At 47.7% G+C, this 20,803-nt stretch overlaps 1 protein-coding gene across 1 annotated transcript in view; it reads right to left on the reverse strand.

The window, feature by feature from the left end:
* The window catches only part of MAN1C1 (mannosidase, alpha, class 1C, member 1), a 209,010-nt gene that overhangs the window by 18,156 nt on the left and 170,051 nt on the right, over positions 1 to 20,803 (reverse strand). The window contains exons 5-7 of the mRNA XM_006883503.1: positions 18,639 to 18,733; positions 12,623 to 12,749; positions 8,867 to 8,960 (exon numbers count right to left, since the gene is read on the reverse strand). Coding sequence (XP_006883565.1) covers positions 8,867 to 8,960; positions 12,623 to 12,749; positions 18,639 to 18,733 — 316 coding nt within the window. The remainder of the gene's footprint in view (positions 1 to 8,866; positions 8,961 to 12,622; positions 12,750 to 18,638; positions 18,734 to 20,803) is intronic.

Below are 20,803 nucleotides of genomic sequence, written 5' to 3' on the forward strand. Positions count from 1 at the left end.
AAACCTCCCCTTCCTCCTCGCACTTCTGGAATTGGCAGTGCGTTTTGGTTAAAAATACTTTGCATTTCCATAAGTGGCTTTTGCAGGAGGCTGCTTGGGAATGAGGTCATCACTGGGGAAAAGGACGAGGTCGTCTTTTCTGGGCTTCCTGGGTCTGCAAGATGATGGATGACTGGGAGGGGCCTCTGTGGTCCCCGTGATACCTCCGCGGCCTCCAGGCCCTGCCTGCACAATTCCTCACTCTTTGCTGGAACAAACCACACCCACTTTGGAAACCTGGGTTGCAACCTGCTTCCTGTAGCTCTGGACCATTACTTGTACATCCCCTCCAGGCACCCGGAGATCACATGCCTCTCTCTTCCTCAGGGAGCCTTCTGAGACTTCTTCAAATAATGTCACACAGCAGGACCACACCTAGCACTGCTTCGGGCCTTTCTACCTCTTGGAGTTGAGGAGGAAGGGTTTCCACCTTGTTGACTGATAAATTAATGAACTTATTTTTATTTCTTGTCAGGTACTCTTTGGCCCTGAGGACATGTTACTGTGTACCATCAGTTGGAACTGACTTACAGCTGACCCTCTGTCGGGTTTTCAGAGGCTGTTAATCGCAAGGGAGGAGACTGCCCATCCTTCTCCTGCGGAGCAGCTGGTGGATTTGAACCGTGTGCCTTCTGGACTGCAGCACAGGTTCTTGCCACAAGGCCACCAGAGCTCCTATTTTTATTTCTGGTTAGATAGTATTCAGTCCTGAGGACACAGCAGGACACAAAACAGGCCATGGGCCTGGATCTGAGGAGCTGTCAGGTGGATGGGAAATCATTGTTCTCTCTTAGGTGCTGGGGTTGTTCTTCATGCACTCGTCAGGCCTGTGCTGTGTGCACGCCCGCCAGAGGGCTTGGATGGGCACCGAGGAAGCCAGCGTCTGAGGCTCTACTTCTTATCTGGATTGCCCTTTCCCCACATTTTCTCCATTCAACTGCCTTTTGAATCCCCCCTTGTTGATCCCAGGCCTCTCAATAGCCTCAAGGCTGTTCGACGTGGCACAGTTGCCTTTTCTCTGCAGACTCGACCGTGTGGTCAAGAACCTGAACTCTAGAGGGAGTGCCAGTAAACAAGTTGCTGCTTTGATTCCAGCTCATGAGGATCAACGCCATGTGTCCGAGACTAGAACTGTGCTCCACAGGGTTTCAGTGGCTAAGCTTCCAGAAGTAGATTGTAGGGGCTCTCTTCAAGTCCTCTGGGGCACCTGAGCCTCCAACCTTCAGGTCAGCAGCTGAGCTCTTTAATCACTTGCACCCCCCAGAGGTTCCAGACCAAGCACCCAAACAAACAAGTGACACCGGGTAAAGACCCTCTATTGGGTTTCCATGGCTGACTTTACAGGAGGAGACTGCCCATTGTTTTCTTGTGAAGAGGCTGATGGATTTGCACTGCCAACCTTTTGATTAGCAGCATGGTACATTACACCCCCCTCTCCAGCTCCTGATTAAGATTCTTAACCTGTTTCTAAATTGAGTCATCTATACACCAGGGACAGACCTACGGACTGCCAAAGAACAAACAGATATATATCTTGGAAAAGATGCAGCCAGAATGCTCCTCAGAGGCAAGGATGATGATAAAACTTTGTCTCATCAGGATTGGAGGAAGACTCATCAAAACCTTTGCTATGCAGATGGCACAATCTTGCTTGCTGAAACTGAGGAGGACCTGAAGTGTTTGCTGCAGAAGATCAAGGACTGCAGTCTTCAATATGGATTGAAGCTCAACATCAAGAAGACAAGGATTCTCACCACTGGGCCAAGTGGCAACAACTGATGGGGAAGAGACTGAGGTTGTTAGTAATTTGAGCTTGCTCGGCTCCACAATCAATCAACACTGTTGGTACCAGCAGCCAGGAAATCAAAAGATGAACTGTATTGGGAAAGTCTGCTGTCAGGAACTCCTCCAAAGTGCTAAAGAGTAATGATGTCAGTTTAGAGACCAAAGTGCACCTGATCCAGGCCATGGTCTTTGCACTTACTTGTTATGCATTAGTGAGCTGGACAATGACTAAAGATGACAGATGAAGAAGTGATGTCTTTGAGTTGTGGTGCTGGAGAAGAGTACCATACCGTGAACACACCATGGACTGCCAAGAGAACTAAGGCCTATCCCAGAAAGGGTGAAACCAAGTTTCTCCTTGGCGGTAAGGATTTTGTAGCTCTGTCTCACATACTTTTGGTACATGTCCAGGAGGGACCAGTCCTTGGAGAAGGACATTATGCTTGGAAGGATGGAGGAACAGGGCAGGAGAGGAAGACCCCAAATGAGATGGATTAACATGGTAACTGGGGCAATGGGGTCAGGGATGTTGGAGTCACTAAAACTGGCTCAGGACAGGGCAGAGTTCAGAACTATTACACGTAGGGTCGCTAAGAGTCATGGGCTATTCTATGGCAAACAACACCAACAACATACTTTGGGCAAGTTGCTAGCAGAGGCTTTTCATTAGGGAGAGATCTCATGCTTGGGAAGGTGGAGGCACAGCGAAAGAGAGGAAGACCCCCAATCAAGTGGATGGACACAGTGACTGCAGCAAATGCGCTCAAGTGTGTCAGAGATTATCAGGATGGTATGAGATGGGACAGAGTTCAGGTTTGTTAATAGGGTCTCTATGAGTCGTACTCAACATAACAGCATCTAGCAATGACATACACCAGAGACAAGACGAGGGCTGACCACCCATTGTTGTTGTGAGGATTAAATGCCCTTGTCTGGTGCTTTTGCACTTGAAATGCTTAGTACTGTCCTTGTCACACAGGAAACTTTCAATAAACACTAAGCATTAACATGATCTTATTTTTAATACCTGGCTCTCAAGCACATGCTCACAGATGGGAACAAGCTCTTTCTGGGCCTTTGTAGACACCTGGCACTGGGCCATGCCTCGGGATCTCGTGGAGGGGTGGACGGTTAGGCATTCGAGCCCAGGATTGTGTTCTGGCTCCACACGTTACTTCCTATGTCACTATGGGCAAGTAACTTTGCATCTCAATTTCTTTACTGACAAGGCAGGACTCACACCCCCACCTCCGAGGGTGGCCGGGACACTCAGAGTCATATGCAGGCATGCTTCAGAGATGTTGCCAGTTGGGTTCCAGACCATGCAGTAAAGTAGCCATCCCAGTAAAGTCAGCCACATGAATTACTTGATTTCTCAGTACCTATAGGTTACATCTGCACTGTCTCTTAGTCTATAAAATATGCAGAAGTATCATGAAAAAAATTTGTAATCTTGTGAGAAATACAAAATGTGACTCAGAGACATGAAGTGAGCACATGGTGTTGGAAAAATGGCGCCGATCGATGTGGGATTGCCACAAACCTTCAATTTGCAAAAGAAACAAAGAAAAAAACAACCCACCCTACGCTATCTGTGGCGCACAATGACGTATGTTTGCACTGTGTTTTATGAACTGAAAGCTGCACACATTTTAATCAAAAGTATGAAGCCAGCCCTACTGCCAGCCCTGGGGACACAAGCTTATCTGCACAGCCCAGTGACAGCAGCTAGGCTCAGCAAAAACAGCCTTGGATCCTCCTAACTTCTCCTTTGAGGACAACAAGTGTGTGAAACATTATGTGCTGCTTTCCAGAGGCCCCAACAAGTGGCAGGCAGCGGAGCTGATGGGAAGCCGAAGCCCCCACTCCTACACGCCTCTCCCACCCTCGAATCTCAGAATCAGTATTAGCCCCAATTAGGGGAGGAGTTTGCTAAAGATGCAGACACCATACCTCTGCCCCAGCTCTAAGATCCTGACTCAGAGGGCGTGGGGAGGGGTCCCACGCTTTGATGGGGACCTTGGGCCAGTCCAGGTGGGCCAGCCTGCCTCAGAGCTCTGCGAACATCTGTGCTCCACATGCACTCAGGATACACTGGTGACTACATAACAGCTGAAGCCCCTGGCTGTGCCCTGCTTGAGAGACTGGCTCCTCCTCGTGTAGCCCCCTACACCATGGACACTCATCACTGTCTACCATCTGCTGAGGCCACACAGGCCAGATGCAGCAAATCCTCCATGGAAAGCTATGGTGGCTCAAGAGTCTCTCGAGTCCCAGGTCTCAGTGACACCTGCGGCCAAACAGAGCAACCTTGGTCCCCAGCCCCCTGGGTCAGGACAGTCTCCTGGGCCCCAGCTCAGACCTAGGACAAGTGAGACAATATCCTTGTCATTGTTACTGTGACACCAGCTGCCTCCCAGGAGCAACTCACAAGCCATGAATGCAAGCACTATTCTTCCCATTTTGCAGAAGAAATCAAGGTTCAAAAAGAGCAAATGAACTCCTGCAAACCACGGAGTCATTTAGATTCCTGTCTGCCTTGTGCCTGCGCTCTTCCTCTGCTCCCACCCCTGGAATTGGAGGTAGGAAAAGGGACAGGAGTCTTTGTTTAGGTGGAGGTAGTGGGGCTCTGAGGCTTGGGAGGTCCCCAGAAGCGAGGCTCATGGAACTTGTCACAGCCAATTCCCTTAACCATGACCATATGGTGAGGATTTTGTCAGGAGGATAATGAACTGATATCTATTTATCCTGTAGCCAGGCTTCTCAAATATGGCAGTATAATCCCAGAACCTGGGAGATTTCCCAGCTGAGCGACCTGCGTCCCTATTCTGTTTTGGGGTGTGGGGCTGGGGTTTGTGGGATGAACAAAAGCCAGCTGGTTGAGAAACAAGCCTCTGAACAGAGAAGAGGAAATGGTTGGGTTGAATCTTGTAAGATAAAACCCCATTACTACAGAGCCCATCTGGACTCACGGAGAGCCAGGTATTTCGGAGCAGAACTGTGCCCCACAGGGTTCGCAGGGGCTCATGTTTCTGAAGTAGATCATTATGCCTTTCTCCTGAGGTGCTTCTGGGTAGACATGACACTTTTCATTAACAGAGGAATATAGTAACTGTATCACTGAAAACTCCTACCTTATGACATCAGCAGCATAAGAGAGGAAGACCAACGATGAGATGGATTGACACAGTGACTGGCATAATGGGGAAGGTGTGTTGGAGACAATAAGACTGGCACAGGATAGAGCAGAGTTTAGAGCTGTTGTATGTAGGATAGCTATGAGTTGCAATCAACTCGATGGCACATAACAACAACATACAGGGAGCTCTGGGGGCTGACTGCCAAGGAGTTGTGCTGCCACCCCAAATTCAGATACATCAAATCCTCCAGCTGCTTCATAGGAGAACTATGATCTCCTCCCATGTGATTAGGTAAGCTTCTAAAATCCATTGGATGGTCAGCTACGAATCGGTTCCAACTCAATGGCACATAACAATAACAACAAGTATTACAAATAGAAGCTCTGGGAGCACAGATGTTAAATGCTTGGCTGCAAATGAAAATGTTGCTGGTTCAAACCTACCAAGTGCTCTTCAGAAGGATAAGGTAGTCTGCTCTTGTGAAGGTTTATACCTTGTAATTCCTATCGAGGGAGCTCTGGTGGCCTAGTGGTAAAGAGATGCACTGCTAACTCAAAGGCAGGCAGTTTGAATCCACCAGGTGCCACGAGATAGAAAGAAGGACAGTCTCCTCTTGTACAATTTACAGTCTCTAAAAACCTACTGGAAGGCTGATTACAGTTGAAAGGCATATAAGAACAATAATGACAAAACTTTCTGGAGAGTCTACACTAACCTATAAGGTTGCTGTGAGTTGGAATTCACTTGAAGGTAATAGGTTAATAGTACCTGCAAGTAAATTGTGTTGAAGATAATTTTTAAGAGTCACACCAGTTTTTCAATAGAGATCTGCCAAAAATTCAAGCCAGATTCAGAAGAGGACAAGGAACAAGGGATATTACAGCTGATGTCAGATGGCTCTTACTTGAAAGCAGAGAATACCATAAAAATGTTTATCTCTGTTTAATAGATTGTACCAAGGCATTTGGTTGTGTATATTATAACAAATTATGGATAGCATTGTGAAGAATGAAATTCCAGGCCATTTATTTATGCTTATGAGAAACCTGTACAAAGACCAAGAAACAGCCACAAAATCAGGAAAGGTGTGCATCAGAGTTGTATCCTTTCACCCTATTTTGTTCAATCTGCACACTCCACAAAGAACCTGAGAAGCTGGACTATATGAAGAACTCAGCATCAAGAGTACTGCACTGAAACAGAGGAGGGAGAAAACTGTTTAAAAGAGATATATGACTAGGTACTTCTGTCATCACAGGAGTCTAGAGCGAGGGCTACATGGTGGAGGGGACCTGGGGGAGGGTTTGTAAAACAATGAAAGAATCCTTTCTTTTACTTTTCCATAATTTTTGACTCATGTACTTATAACTTGTTAGTCAAATTTGTGTCTTCTAGGTTGCAACACCCCCATGATACATCTTCAAGGATATGAACATGTACGGCCAAGCACAATCAATAAGAGTGCATCTAAATTCCAAAATCAATCTCCATAATAGTCTATGTGTTTCCTACTGCCAAAGGGGCCCTTTAGAGTAGTAAGAGAAGATCTTCACCCTGAAACCCACAGCGTCCCTTTTCAGCAGGAAGTAGCTAAGAGAATACGCCATCTCCTTTTCCTTATGAATCAGGGTGAAGTCTCTCTCAGGGAGGAGTGATAGGGAATGGCAAAGGACACACCGACAAAGGAGATTAATCAGAACTGACTTTGACAAGTACTGTGGCAATTGGACAATTAAAACAGACATTCGGATGGCGGGGAAGAAGAACAAACTGGGGAGGAGGGTGGAGAGAATGGTGCGGCAATGAAGGAGGGAAAGCCCAGAATCCCTGTGCATGTTCATTGAAACTAATAAAATTTAATAATAATTTAAAAAAAAAAACAAAAAAGAGTAGCAGAAGAGGGAGCTTTGGTGGCCTAGTGGCAAGAAGCTGCACTGCAATCTCGAAGGCGCGAGATTCGAATCTAGCAGATGCTCTTCTGGAAAAGGCGGGGCAATCTCCTCCTGTGCCAGTCGGATCCTATTCGATGGCACATGACAAGAAAAAAAAGAGTAGCAGAAGACTCATTTACAACCTGATACATGCAGATGGCACAACCATGCTCAGTGCAAGTGGAGAAGATGTGAGGCACTTATTGATGAATATCAAAATTATTGCCTTTAATATGGATTACACTTCAACATAAAAAACACTTAAAAAATCCTCACAGTTGGACTAATAAACAATATAAAAATAAATGCAGAAAAGATTAAAGCTGCCAGTGATATAATTTTACATGGATCCATAATCAATTCCATGGTAACAATAGTACAAGAACAATCAAATGCATGGGGAAAATCTGTGCAAAAGACCTTTTTAAAGTGTTCAAAAGCAAAGATGTAATTTTCAGGGCTAAAGTGTGTCTGACCGTGGTATTTTTCATTTGCTTTCTATGCAGGCAAAGGCGGGACAATGAATAAGGAAGACCAAAGGAGAATCGATGGCTTTGAATTATAGTGTTGCCAAAGAAGATGAAATATACCATGGACTGGCAGAAGAACAAAGACGTTGTCTTGGAGGAAGAGTTTCCAGCTTGATTCTAACAAGTGAGGATAGTGAGACTTTACTTATGTACTTTGGGCATTTATTAGGAGGGACCAGTCCCCAGAGGAAGACACTATGCTTGGGAAAGCGGAGGGTCTGTGGAAAAGAAGAAGATCCTGAAGGAAGATTGACACCATGGCTCCAAAAACGGGCTCAAAGAGCAATGGTTTTAAGAACCGTGCAGAACAGAGCAGAGGTTCCGTTCCATTGTACAAAGGGTTATGAGGATTTGGAAGTGACTTAACAGCAGCTAACAAACAACACTGAGTAAATTCAGACTCCTGGCAATCTTCAGTGTATCTGAGTAGAACTGTGCTCCACAGATTTTGCAATGACGAAGTGTCTCTGGGTACGCTTGAACCTCTAAACTTCCATTAATACGGGTAGGTTAACTGTCTGCACCAGCCAGACTCCAAGCTTAAGACACCAGGATTGAATTCACAGAAATGAATGAGTTTTGCATTTGACTGATAGTTCTTGTTGTTATGTGAAATCGAGTCGCCTGTGACTCATACTGACCCTATGTACATTAGCTCTGAAACAGGTCCTATCCTGAGCCAATCTCATCATCTCTGACAGACCTAATCCCATTTCTCCAGTCAACGTGTCTATCTCATCCTGGGTCTTCCTCTCCTGCACTGTCCCTCTACTCTCCCAAGCGTGACGTCCTTCTCCAAGCACTGGTCCCTCTTGGCCACGTGCCTGAAGTATGTAAAACAGAGCCTCAAAATCCTCACCTCCAGGGAGCAGCCTGGTTTCACCCTCTTCAAAACAGACCTGTTTGTTCTCCTGGCAGTCCACAGTATATTCAACACTCTTCTCTGGCATCATAACTCAAAGGCATCAATCCTTAGTTATTGTCCTGCTCTTGGAAGCCCTCTTAAAAAGCTGGTTTGGTGGTTGTTGGTTTGTGTTGTGTGTGGTTTTAAATTAAGGTTGTAGGTGGGGGAATTAGATCAAAGGGGTTTAGAAAGGCTGTCTCTCTTCTGGAGCCATTTTTAGAGTTGACAATTCTATTCTGGAACATTCCCAAAGCTTTGGTGGCTTCGGTGGGCCCCCAGTAGCACTGACAGAATGTTGGAAGCAGCTTATGTGTGGGGAGGCACAAGGCGGTGTTTATTAACAGATGGACGCTATCACAACAGGAAGTCATCCCAACCATTAAAAACCCTGAGAGGCCTGGTGAGACAGGTGGCATCCAATACCAACTGAATACCTCACTGGGGACATGACTATTGAATGCACCGACACAAGGCCTGAGGTAGCAGGCACTGGGTGGGCGAGGGACAGACAGCGAGGGACAGTGTCCTTATACTCACGTTGCACCCAGTTCCCGCTCACTGGGCTGAGGAAGTTGGGGTACAGGCCGAAGGGCTTTTCGATCTTCCTGAGGACCTTGCGGATGTTCCTGACCTGCCGAGAGAGGGACAGCAGGTGCACTTTCATTGACTGAGTCCCAGCCCCACTGAGGACAGCTGGTTTAGTCTCCCAGAGGGGATCATTTCTAGCAGGTGGGGGGCAAGCAGCAGGCTCTGTGCCCGGATCCCTGGTCCTCAAGTGCAGGATGTGGTGGCAGAAAGGCCTGACCCAAACATGTGTGTGTAAGATCCCTGTCAAGAGATCCCACTTTATTTTACCCTCCTCTCCTCTCACCCGATCTTCACTGCATATTGATTTGGGGAATGGGTCTTTTGGGGTGGGGTTTCTATCTGTTGTGCAAAAGGTTGCTTGCTGTGAGGTGAAGTCTACTAGATGTCACCTAACAATAATAACAGTAGAAGTGGCAGGAGTTCATTTCTAAGGGTTAAGGTAAAACTGTCATTTTTAATAGGCTCCCTAAGAGTCAAATACTGGTAATTTCATATGGTTCAACTTTGTTGTTGCTACAGGCAATTCTAACTCAGCGTGACCCTGTATGATCAGAGTACCCCATAACATATGCAGTAATCTTTATGTGGAGGAGTTCTGGTGACCAAATCTTTAGGGGGTGACACTGCTAACTAGAGGGCTGAGCCTCTCTGCTGGTTCAAATCCACCGGTGGCTCCAAGGGAGAATGATGGGCAATCTTCTCTCTGTCATTTATAGCCTTGGAAATTCAGAGGGTCAGCTCTCAGTCAGTTCTGACTCAATGACAATGGGTTTTGGTGGTTTTGTTGTTTGTTTTTAAGAAAACTCTTTAGTTTTCTAAATCTTCAGTTTTCTCCCAGGGAACCGCTGGTGAGTTTGAGTGGCTGCCTTAGTCATATGCCATTTTATAAGATTTTGTACAAAACTTTTAGAAGAAAGGTCTGGGGTCCTAAACACCCTCATACCTTAAGAGGGATCTCAGGGTTTCAGTAGAGTTGATAAAAACAATGGTAACAATATCAGCTGCTACTACTTCTCACAAAATTTCTCTGAGGCAGGCCCTTTAACAAATTATCTCCAACCCTCAATCCAAACCCATTTCAGAAACTTGAATCTCAGAGAGTGTAGTGACCTGCTTCTGGTCACCCAGGTTACAGGGGGCCCTGTCTGGGATGTGAGGCAGGGCTGTCTAACCACGTTCTCTGCACCTCTCGGAGCTGGCCCAGGTCAGAGGATCAGGGTGCTGAGATAAAGGCTACCCTGCCAGAGCAAGAAGGGGCCGGACCAACAACCTCTGGGGCATTGGATGGTAGGGAGCACATTCCATAGGCTTCATCCATAGGCATCTGTTCTCTGGTGGCAGAGTAACACTGACCCAGTACAGAATCTGCCAAGGAGAGAGAGCCCTGAGTCACGCTAATAGATTTATCTACAAGGCGAGGAGCAGGGGAGAGCAGCCTTTTAGCTGTCAGCCCTTTCTTGCTGGAGGACAGCACTCTGCTTTACCACATCAGATTTCATATCCATTCATGTTAACAGAGCCCATTACTGGGGACAAGAACATGCTTGTACCTGAGTGATTCTGGACGGTCCGGGTGGTGAGCAGTGAAGCAGCCAAATGAGCTCCCCCAGAGGGTGAGGGAGCTTCTAGAATTTGGGTCAATTTGTTTACTGACAATAATTGCCTCTGTGAGAAGCATGATTGGAGGATGAAAATAGCCAGAGAATGTAAACAGAGAAAGAGGGACACAGACGGGGGGAGGGGGGTGGACTCTGGAGAAGGCTTTCTGTGGCAAGCCTGGAGCCCACTGCTCTAGAAAGCAGGGGTCTGGATGTTAGGGCCTTCAGAGCTAACATACTTTGGGTTGGAACCCTGGCTTTTCACTGTTGCTGATGCTAGATGGCCTGGGGCAGGTTATTCAAACCCTGTGTGTCTTAGCTTTCTTCCCTGTAAAATGGGAAAGAGAAGGATGCACCCCATAGGGCTGGATATTGGGAGCATTCACAGGAAGACTTTCAGTGAGAGGGACTGACTCAGTGATTGCGACAATGGGGTTCAGCACTGGGATAAGGGTGCAGGGCCGGGCAAGGGTCCAATTTGTGGCTCACAGGGTTAGGATGAGTCCTGCTGACTCAACAGCACCTAACAACAACACAGGGTGCTAGCACGTAGTAGAAGCACACAGTGGGCAACTGTCACTATAATTTACAGACTGAACCAGGGACTGAAGGGGCTCTCGGGGCATCATAGCCTGTAGTGTGTGGCACTGTTAACTGAAAGGCTGAGTGTCTCTGGCAGTTGGAAAATAAAAGGCTCTGAAGGAGAAGGATGGGCAGTCTTCTCCCTTTAAGGCTTACAGCCTTGGAAACTCAATGAAGGGTTGCTATGAGCTAGAATCAACTCAACAGCAATGGGTTGAATTGAACCAGGGAGTAGACTGAGGTCCTGTCCCACTGCATTCTGAGCTGGTCAGAGTCCCGCTACAGGGATACACTTCAAGAACAACGGAGATAGAGAGGGTGAGGTGAGGGACGGGGCTAAGAATGGTATCAGAAAATAAGACCCATTGGGAGGTAGACTTAAATGTATTCCTTGAACTTTCATGATGAGGTACTGCAGAGAGGCAGAGCCCCTTCAATATAAAGAAAAGGCTTCTGAAGGAAGGTCTGACAGTGGGACGGACTGCTAGAGGGTAGGAGTGAACTCTATGTCAGAGTGATCTAGAGAGAACACTTGGGTGATCCTACACTGGGGATCCAACAGTCTCAAAACTGGAGTCTAAAGCACTTGGATACTTATTAAGAATACAGAGTCCCAGGTCTGGGGATTCTTGGGCTCAGAGATCTGCTGTCTACTGCATGTGCCAGAGGACAACTCTGTGACTTGTTGGACATGTGAGTCCCTGGATAGAGGTGGGGGGCTTACATGGACCATGGGAGTGAGGGCCTGAAGAAGGTTCTTCTTGCAGGGCTTTGGAGAATGAGAAAGGGCAGGGACACTGCTGAAAGAGCCTGAATGCTGCTTGGAGGGCCAACTTGTGCCGCTGTCTGTTCTTTGGCTTAGGGCAGTTCCAAGGAGACACTGGATAGTAGGGACTCCACAGGCTGTCCAGCTGAGGACCTGCCCTCCTGGAGGGTAGATAGAAGGCCGGTGGCCAGGATCCACGGCCCACCTCCTATGGAGCCTCAGACAGTGCGGCTCCAGGCGGCACCTCCAGCACAAGGCAGGGAGTGGAGGTGAGCAGACTGAGCGTCTACTTGTCCCGGTGTTTCCTGCCAGCCTGCGACGGCATGAGCTAGACTGGCATCTGGAAGGCCTCGGCAGGCAGACTGCCTACGAATACGTTAAATGTCCCCGGGAAGGGGGCTGTCGGCACCAGGTGGCCAATTCCTGCCAATGTGGGGTGGCGCGTTGCTGCTAGCTGTTTCACTTTCTTTGGATTTCACACATGTGCAGCTGCCACCACTACTGAGCTGACACGTATCAGTAAAAACCTCCTCCCTGGCAGAGCTGTCTCTTCCTGCCCTCAGCATAATCCAGATTGCTCCCTGTGCCCACCTTCCCACCACATGGCAACAAGGGTGCAGTGAGATGTCCTGGAAATGACTATTTGCTATAGTTGCCGGGACTGGAGGCTCCTGGTTTCTCCAGCTCCCTGCTGAATGTCTGTTCCTGGTTTGGAGGAGGCAGAGGGTGGTTTTAGGAGGAGCAGCGGGGAAAACTTGCCTTTTCCATGAAGATTGGGTTGCCAGAGAGCTCGGTGAGGTGTATGAACTCCAGGTGCAGGGATCCAAACTCTGCCAGGATACTGCTGCTTCCAGCCGTCGCCCAGCCCCAGTTTCCATTGGAGCCGCTGAAAAAGACAGAAGCAGTTGCTGTTGCCACTTGACTCTCGCCTCTGCTGAGAGTCACAGCTGCATGGAGGGAGGGCACCTACTGTGTGCCAGGTGCTGTACAGGGTTCATGCCACACCACCCCTAGGATTCCTCCCTGGATTGGAATAGCCGCATTTTCCTGACGAGAAGCCCAAGGCTGGCAGGGTGGATGACCTGCTAACTAATTTTCAATGACAGGCAGCCCCTGCCAAACTCGGGGGGTGGGGGGAGACACTCAAGAAGGTCAAGAAGGGCAAGAGCAGAGGTACCTTGTTGGTCAAAGAACTGGGAGGATGGGATGACAGAGAGAACAATGGCTCTGTCAGGAGAAACAAATCCCCTTCCATTCTCTGAGCTGCAATGGTATGTCATGTACGGGAGCAAGCAGTTTGGATCACGCATTCACTCAGGCTGCAGGTGTCTCCTGCCAGGGAATGGTCAGAATCTGGTTTTTGAGGCTGTAAACTGCACGAGGGGAGATTGCCCATCTTTCTCCCTTGGAGATTCGGAAGGATCTGAACTGCCAGAGAGGTGCTGCCTTTGGGTTACAGCAGTGTTACCGCTTTACGGAATACAGCATCGAGGCTCCTTTAAAGTCCAGAACGTAAAGCACATTAATTTCAATATGCAAAAGAGGAAACCAAGGCTGGGGAGGGAATGAGCTTTCAAGGCCTCAGAGCTGGTGTCAGGGGTTGGCAGGGTCATGTGAATCCTGTAGGCCTTGGTAGTCCTCCTGCCTGGGGCCCTCCCATGCTGACCACACACAGGCTTTCCTGAATAATTGATTCTTCCAGCCTTCCCGAGGAAGTTTAAGGTTAAAAAAACCACAGCTGCCTTTTGTTCTCATTTCCTCAGGCCCCTGCTTGGGCCTCTCCAGCCTCTCTCTCTTCCACACCGTCTGTACCGAGCGACTCCCTGCAGTGGACAGGCAGTGCAGAGGCGGGCAAGTGGCTTGGTGGCACATCCCTTTCCCTGGCCCACAAGCTCAGGCAGTTGAATAACTTATTTTTATCTCAGTTACTACATCTATTACATGATAGGGCTCTGGTGGCCTGGTGGTAAGTAGCTGCACTGCAAATCCCTAAACCACACAGTTCAAATCCACCACTCTGCAGGAGAATGGGCAGTCGCCTCCTGTGTGACTAACAGCCTCTGAAAAGCCGCCAGAGCGTCAGTTGTGGGTTGGTTCTGACTCGACAATACACAGCAGCCACATCTCTGGTGACCTAGTGGGTAAAGAGTTACACGGCCAAATCCAGAGGCAAGCAGTTCAATTTCACCAGATGAAGAATCTTCTCTGGTGTGATTTACAGTCTTACAGCCTCTGAATAATTAGTGGAGGGTCAGCTATGAGTCGGTTCCATAGCTAAGTCGGGCCGTCATCGAGCACCCAGAAGCCCTTGGGTGTAGTCCCGTGTGACCCCATCAGTCACCCTGTGGGAGCACATGACAGCCAAGGGCAGTTCTGCTCTGTTCAATAGGGTCCATAAGAGTCAGAATCAAATTCACGGCACTGCATTTGGTATTCTTTTGCAGTTTGGTTTTTGCCTTTTCTTAAAAAACAAAACAAAACAAAACAACCAAAAGAACCCAGAAAACCCCAACAACCCATAAAACCCAAAAATAGAAAACAACCCAACTATGGTGTTGCTACTGTTTGCTCTTAAATTTCTGCTGTGTGCTAGGCAGCTAGGGCGTCTTATTTTACCTCCATTTCAGAAGTGAGAAGCCTTCACAGGTGAGAATACTCAGGCTCAAAGTGGAAAAGACACTATTTTAAGGTCACATAGAGAATTAAGTGGAGATGAATCAAAGTCCAAATCCTGGGTCTGTCACTGTGTCCCCGAGCATCCGTCCCCAAGTGACCTGCTCAGGGCAGAGTCCAGAGACCATGGGCTCCTCTGGCAAGCTGCTGAGGCAGAGGGTTCACGGGGAGCTCTGCTGTCGCCTCCAACTCCATATACAAGTCGACTCGCTGGTTTCTCTCCCACAGCAGCCCCGCCCCAACCCGGCTGAAGCATCATGGGGGTGCACATTCGTGTATACGGCGTAACTGTTAAGGACCTGGATTCTAACTTTCCTTCCTTGGCTGTATGACCCTGGGCAAGGTACTTCATTTCATCTGTCTTAGCCATCACTTCTTTATTTACTTAGTAAACTGAGGTCCCCAGTGTACCTGTCTCATTGAGGTTGGGAAAAGAATTCCTAAAAGAACATATTAACTGCACGTATCCTTGTGTAGGGGTCAGAGCTGCTGTACATAGGGTCTCTGTGGGTCACAGGCGACTCCATGGCACACAACACCATGGTGGGAACATGTGAGTGTGTGTATGACAAAGGCAAGCATAGCTGCTGAGTAAGTATGGTTTGTGTGGGTGGCAATAGAGTGCATACTGGTTATTATTTTTTCCCCCACTTTTTTTTTGTGGTGAAAAACACTGCAAAACATTTACTAATTCAACAATATTTACCTGTACAATTCAGTGACATATTTATGTTCATTGTGTAACCATTACAATTGTTTTCCAAATTATTCTAACACCATGAACAGAACTAGAGTGTTCCTAAGCAATGACTTTACTGTATCCACCCTTGAAGTCACTAATGAGCTCTGATGTCTATACACCTGCCTCTCTCATATAAGGGGGCTCATGGACATTTGCCTGTCTGGACCTGACTTATTTCAGTCCACAGAAGGTTCGCAAGACTCCTCCATGCGACAGCATGTATCAGAACTTCATTTCTCTTTATGGATGAGTAGATTCCATTGCAAGCATATATCACATCATGTTTATTCATTCATCCATGGGTGGGCAGTTGTTATTTTTACCGTTTGCTAGTGCAAACAGTGCTGAAGTGAACATTGATCTCAAGTGTCTTATGTTTCTGTTTTCAATTTTAGGCATATACATAAGACTGGAATGACTGGGTTATATGCTAATTTTATGTTCAACTTTTTGAGGAACCACCAAACTGTTCTCCTCAGCAACTGTACCATTCATTGTACAGGGAGTAAAGTTCATGCATATGATTTTGTAAGTGTGTATGTGTATATGTGTGTGTGTGTGTGTGTGTGTGAGAGAGAGAGAGAGAGAGAGGCAGGCGGGAGAGAGAGAGGGAGACGGAGAGGGAAGAGAGAGAGGGAAAAGGAGAAGGGGGGGCAGAGAGGTTGAGCTGACATCCTTGGATGGACCACTGTTCCTCTCCCAGCGGCTAGTCCAGTGGTCCCTATAGGTCTTACGTCCTGGGATGGCCCCTGGCCTTCCAGGCATAGACTTCATGATACACCTGCCCATCAGGGACAGCTCACTGGCACTTGGGGACTACCTCCCCTCACTGGGCACGGACCTCATCATCTGCTCCTCCTGTGGGGCTCTAAGGGAACAGGGACAGCAGGGTGTGCTCAGCTGCCAGCAGCAGGCCCTCCCTAAATGGCAAAATCAAAGCCTCATAGGACATATACATCCCTGACATTCTCCTGGTGGAACAAGGAAGCATTTTTAGCAATAGTTTTTCTTACTTAGAAAATGAGAGAGAGGTATTGCCAGGAAATACGCATATATACGTACTTCTGTGCCCACATTGACAGCGTGCGGAGCCTAAAAATACATTGAGAATTCCTAATCAGAAATGTCAAGGTTTGTGTTGGGCTGGGCCTGTGCTGAGTGACACGGCCGGGCAGACAGCAAAGCCTGGCCAGCCTGTGGCACAGGAGAGGGAGGACACTGGGCTAAGCTCCACCTCAGGCTCTGGGCAGTGAGGCCGGAGAAGCTGGATCTGGGGGAGGGTGCAGAAGGGCTGTGTGCTTGTTTCTCAGCTTCCTTGACAGCTAGTTGGCCACACGCCAAGATCAGTGTTTGCAGAAAAGAAATCTGAGGGGAGCTCCCAGTGGCCCCAACTCCTGTCGAGTTGACTGTGACTCATGTCAACTTCACACGTGTGTCAGAACAGAACTGCACTCTGCAGAGATTTCAGTGGCTGATTTTTTGGGGAGCAAACTGATTGTCAGGCCATTGGCTAAGATCTCTCTGGGTGGACTTGAACCTTCAACCTTTTGGCAAGCACTGGGGTACAGTGACCACTTGTACCACTTATGGACTCTCAAAGGGAGCTCTGATGGCCTAGTAGGAAGGAGTTGCATTGGCAACTCAGAGATACATGATTCAAATCCACCAGCTGCTCTGCGAGAAAAACACTGGCACTCCCCTCCCATGCAATTAACTGCCTCTCAAAACCTGTTGGAGGGTCAGCTATGGGTTGGTTCCAACTCGATGCTAAACAACAACAAGAAAAGACTCTGGTGGCCTAGTGCTAAACCCAAAGGCATGGGGTTTGAATCCACCAGGTGCACGAATCAGTCAGCTGACTTGCTGGCACATAACCGCTACCACCCCCTAGGGACTAGGGACACATGGTTGTCTTATGTGCCACTGAGTTGGAACTGACTCATAGCTGACTCTCCAGAGGTTTTCAGAGGCTTTAAATTGCACCGGAGGGGTCTGCTCCTCCTTCTCTCACAGAACAGAGGGTAGATTCAAATCATCTGCCTTTGGGTTGGCAACACAATTCCTTACCACTAAGCCATCAGAGCTCCCTAAAGTTGACAGATTAGGATGAGGGGGATGATGCAAGTGGCCAAGGAAAAGGAACATTACAGAACAAAACCAGTAGAAATATTACTGAGGGCTTCTTTGACCAGCCGAACCACATGAGATTTTTTTTGGGGGGGGAGGGTGTTTTCAAATTTGTGGTATAGTCCATTGTCTCTATAAAAATGTAATTTATTGTGCTCACTTTGACAGCACATATACTTAAAAAAATTACTATTTTTATAAACAAAGACATTACATTGAATCTTATTATTCTTAAAAACAGTCAGACGTCCTGCACCCTGGTCTAGGATGGTCAGTTCCAGACTTAAGTGTCTGTGGCGGGGGCTTTCCGCCCTGAGCCAGGGCATTAAGTCTTCAGAACCCCTCTGGTTCTGAGGCTGGCTTGATGCCAACCCAGCTGGGTGTTGAGGGTGTGGTCAGCTGCAGAAATAGGTCCTTCCTCAGACCAGGCGCTCCTGAGACCATCTAAAGGACTGATGTGGCCGCTGGTTATTAAATCCTGGCTTGGAGGCAGGGTACCACTGCCATCGAGTCAGTTCTGACTCACAGTATCCCTAGGATAAAGCAGAACTGTCCCAACGCTGTAAATCTGGGATAAAGCAGAACTGTCCCAACGCTGTCAATCTTTATACAAAGAGCTCTGGTGGCTTAGTGGTAATGAGAAGTGCAACCCAAAGTTCCAGGGGTGAAAGATGGGCAGTCTCCTCTCGTGTGATTTATTGACTCTGAAAACATGCTGGAAGGTCAGCTATGAGTCAGTTCCAACTTGACTGTACACAACAACAACAACAACTCTTTATGGAAGTAGACTACATTGTCCTCCTGAGAGCAGCTGGTAGGTTCGAATCACTTGTCAAGCCAACCCTCTTCCAGAAGTCCTGATGGCACAGTGGTTAAAACGCCTGGCTGCTAATTACCATGCCCTTTGGGCTCCTGGAAGGGGGGTGGCTCGAGCAGGCTGGGGGGAGGTGAGGCAGTAAGATGCTCCTCCTCCCTCCGAGGAGAGCAGGCCTCCACGTCCTTTACCATGAGAGTCAGGTTTGGTGACAAACTCCTGCCGTGTGAGTCTTGCCTAGGGCTTGTATTCCTTGTGTTGCTGAGATGGCACTGTCCTCCCCCTGTGCCTCAGTTTCCACATCTATACAATGCGTTTGACTAAGGTGACTCCCAAGGCTCCTATCCAGACAGATGAACAGACAGCAGTGGGCAAAGAGGCTGCTGACACGACAGAAGGGAAATCAGGCAGCGTCCTACCTTTTGAAGTTGACGATGCCCTTTGGGATCCCGGTGGGGGTGTTGAAGGCGGGCAGGAGTTTTTCTCCCAGCTTGATGGCCTTTATTCGGAACACCTGTAAGGAAAGGTGTGCACGTCCTGTGAGTTAGAGAGGTGTAGGAAAGGCCACTTTGAGATGCAGATGGTAGTTAGTGAAGGTGGCTCAGGTGTGAGGCGTGGCAGGCTGACAGGCCTTGAAGTGAACCTTGCTCTCTGAATTGCCTTAGTGAATTGATTGTCTCTGACTCTCAATTTCTTTTGTCCTTAAAATGAGGCTGCTGGAAGGCAGGAGAATTAGGTAACACACTGATGCCACTCAGTGGTTATGGCTGTGCTTAGGGATATGAAGGGGGAAAAAATAACCAAGGCTGTGGGTAAATTTCTAAGTTCAGATGAAGACCTGGCCAAGAGGGGGTGGTGTAACAGTGGTTGGCGTCTGCCCATATCTCTGGGACCATGATGATGCCATAGGTTGAGCTTGAGGGAAAAAAGTGGGAGCGTTTGTCTTCTCTTTACATAAGACCACTGCCTCCCCTGTGTGCCAGGGTTTCTCCAGAGGTAAAAGAAGGGGAAGGGACTGATGTTTTCAAAGCTCTTTCCCCTTGGATATTCTTATCCTGCCCACTGCCCCCATTTTACAGTTGGGGTATGAAGGGATATAACAACAAAGGCACCAGAAAGAGGTCTCAGGGCTCCTAGTGAGTCTCTGGCCACATAAATGGTTCTGAGATGCCTGATTCATTAAAAAAGTTCTGTGAATTTTGGCTTAAGCAGTTTTCCTCTTAGGAATTTATCCTAAGGAAAGAAGGGAAAAAAATTAGCTTTATGGCTATTTATTCTAGCATGGTTTAAACCCAAAGAGTTATTACCAGTAACTTTTAAATGTTACTACCAGCCAGCATTGGCTGATGGTAATCCTGTGAGTTATGGAGTAGAAACGCTCCGCACAGTGCTCGTGGCTGTGATCTCACTAGGAGCAGACCATCCATGAGGCCTTTCTTTTGAGGTACTGCTGTCCGTCTGGCTTGCCAAGACACAGCTCCAAACCGTTCCTTTTATTTCAGGCCCCTGCTGAGAGCTTGCATTTCCACCCAAAATCTATAGGTTGACAAGATCCCCAGGTGACTCATAGATTCTCATGTTTACCATAGTTGTTGTTAGGTGCCGTTGATTTGGGTATGACTCATAGTGACTCTATGAACAACAGATCTGAACCCTGTCCTATTCTGTGCCAACCTCACAATCTCTGACACCTTTGATTCCATCGCTCCAGTCAATCCACCTGGTTGAGGGTCTTCCTCTCTTTCACCATCCCTCCATCTTCCCAAGCATGAAGTCCTTCTCCAAGGAATAGCCTCTCCTAGAAACATGCCTAAAGAATCAGAGATGAAGCTTCACCATCCTTGCTTCCAAGGGGCACTCTGGCTTCACTTTCTCCAAGATAACTCTGCTTGTTCTCTTGGTAGTCCATGGGATATTAAATACTTTTTTCCAACACCACAACCCAAAGACATCAATTCTTATGTCATCCTTATTCATTGTCTAGTTCTCAGATGTATATAACAAGTGATTTAAAGACCATGGTATGAATCAGGTAGACCTTAATCCTCAAACTAACATCACTGCTCCTCAGTAATTTGGAGAGGTCCCTGACTGCAAACTTTCCCAGTGAAATACACCAGGGGCTCATGAATGATTTAAGTTTATTTTTAAGGCTTATTTCTACTTTCTGTGCTCCTTTCATCCCTTGTCAGTGAGTGTCACTTGAGTGAAATTTACAGTCCAAATTAGTTTTCCATTCAGCAATTCACATTCTTATTCCGTGCTGTCAAGTTGGAATCCATTCATAGCTGACCCTCCAGCAGGTTTTCAGAAACTACAAATCGCACAGGATGAGACTGTTTTTCTCTCAAGGAGTGGTTAACAGAATCAAACTGCCTGCCTCTGGGTTGGCAGCACAACTCCTTACTACTAAGTCACCAGAGTTCCCTATACACACTGTTATGTGCCGCCAAGTTGCTTGCGACTCATAGTGACCCCATGTACAACAGCTCTGAACCTGTTCTATCTGGTGCCAACTTTATTGTCTCCGACACGCCCACCCCCATGACCCCAGTCACTGAATCAATCAATCCATCTCAACACA

This window comes from Elephantulus edwardii, unplaced genomic scaffold (genome assembly GCF_000299155.1).
Source record: "Elephantulus edwardii isolate Elephantulus edwardi_28Jun2011 unplaced genomic scaffold, EleEdw1.0 scaffold00028, whole genome shotgun sequence".
In the NCBI taxonomy this organism is placed as follows: domain Eukaryota; kingdom Metazoa; phylum Chordata; class Mammalia; order Macroscelidea; family Macroscelididae; genus Elephantulus; species Elephantulus edwardii.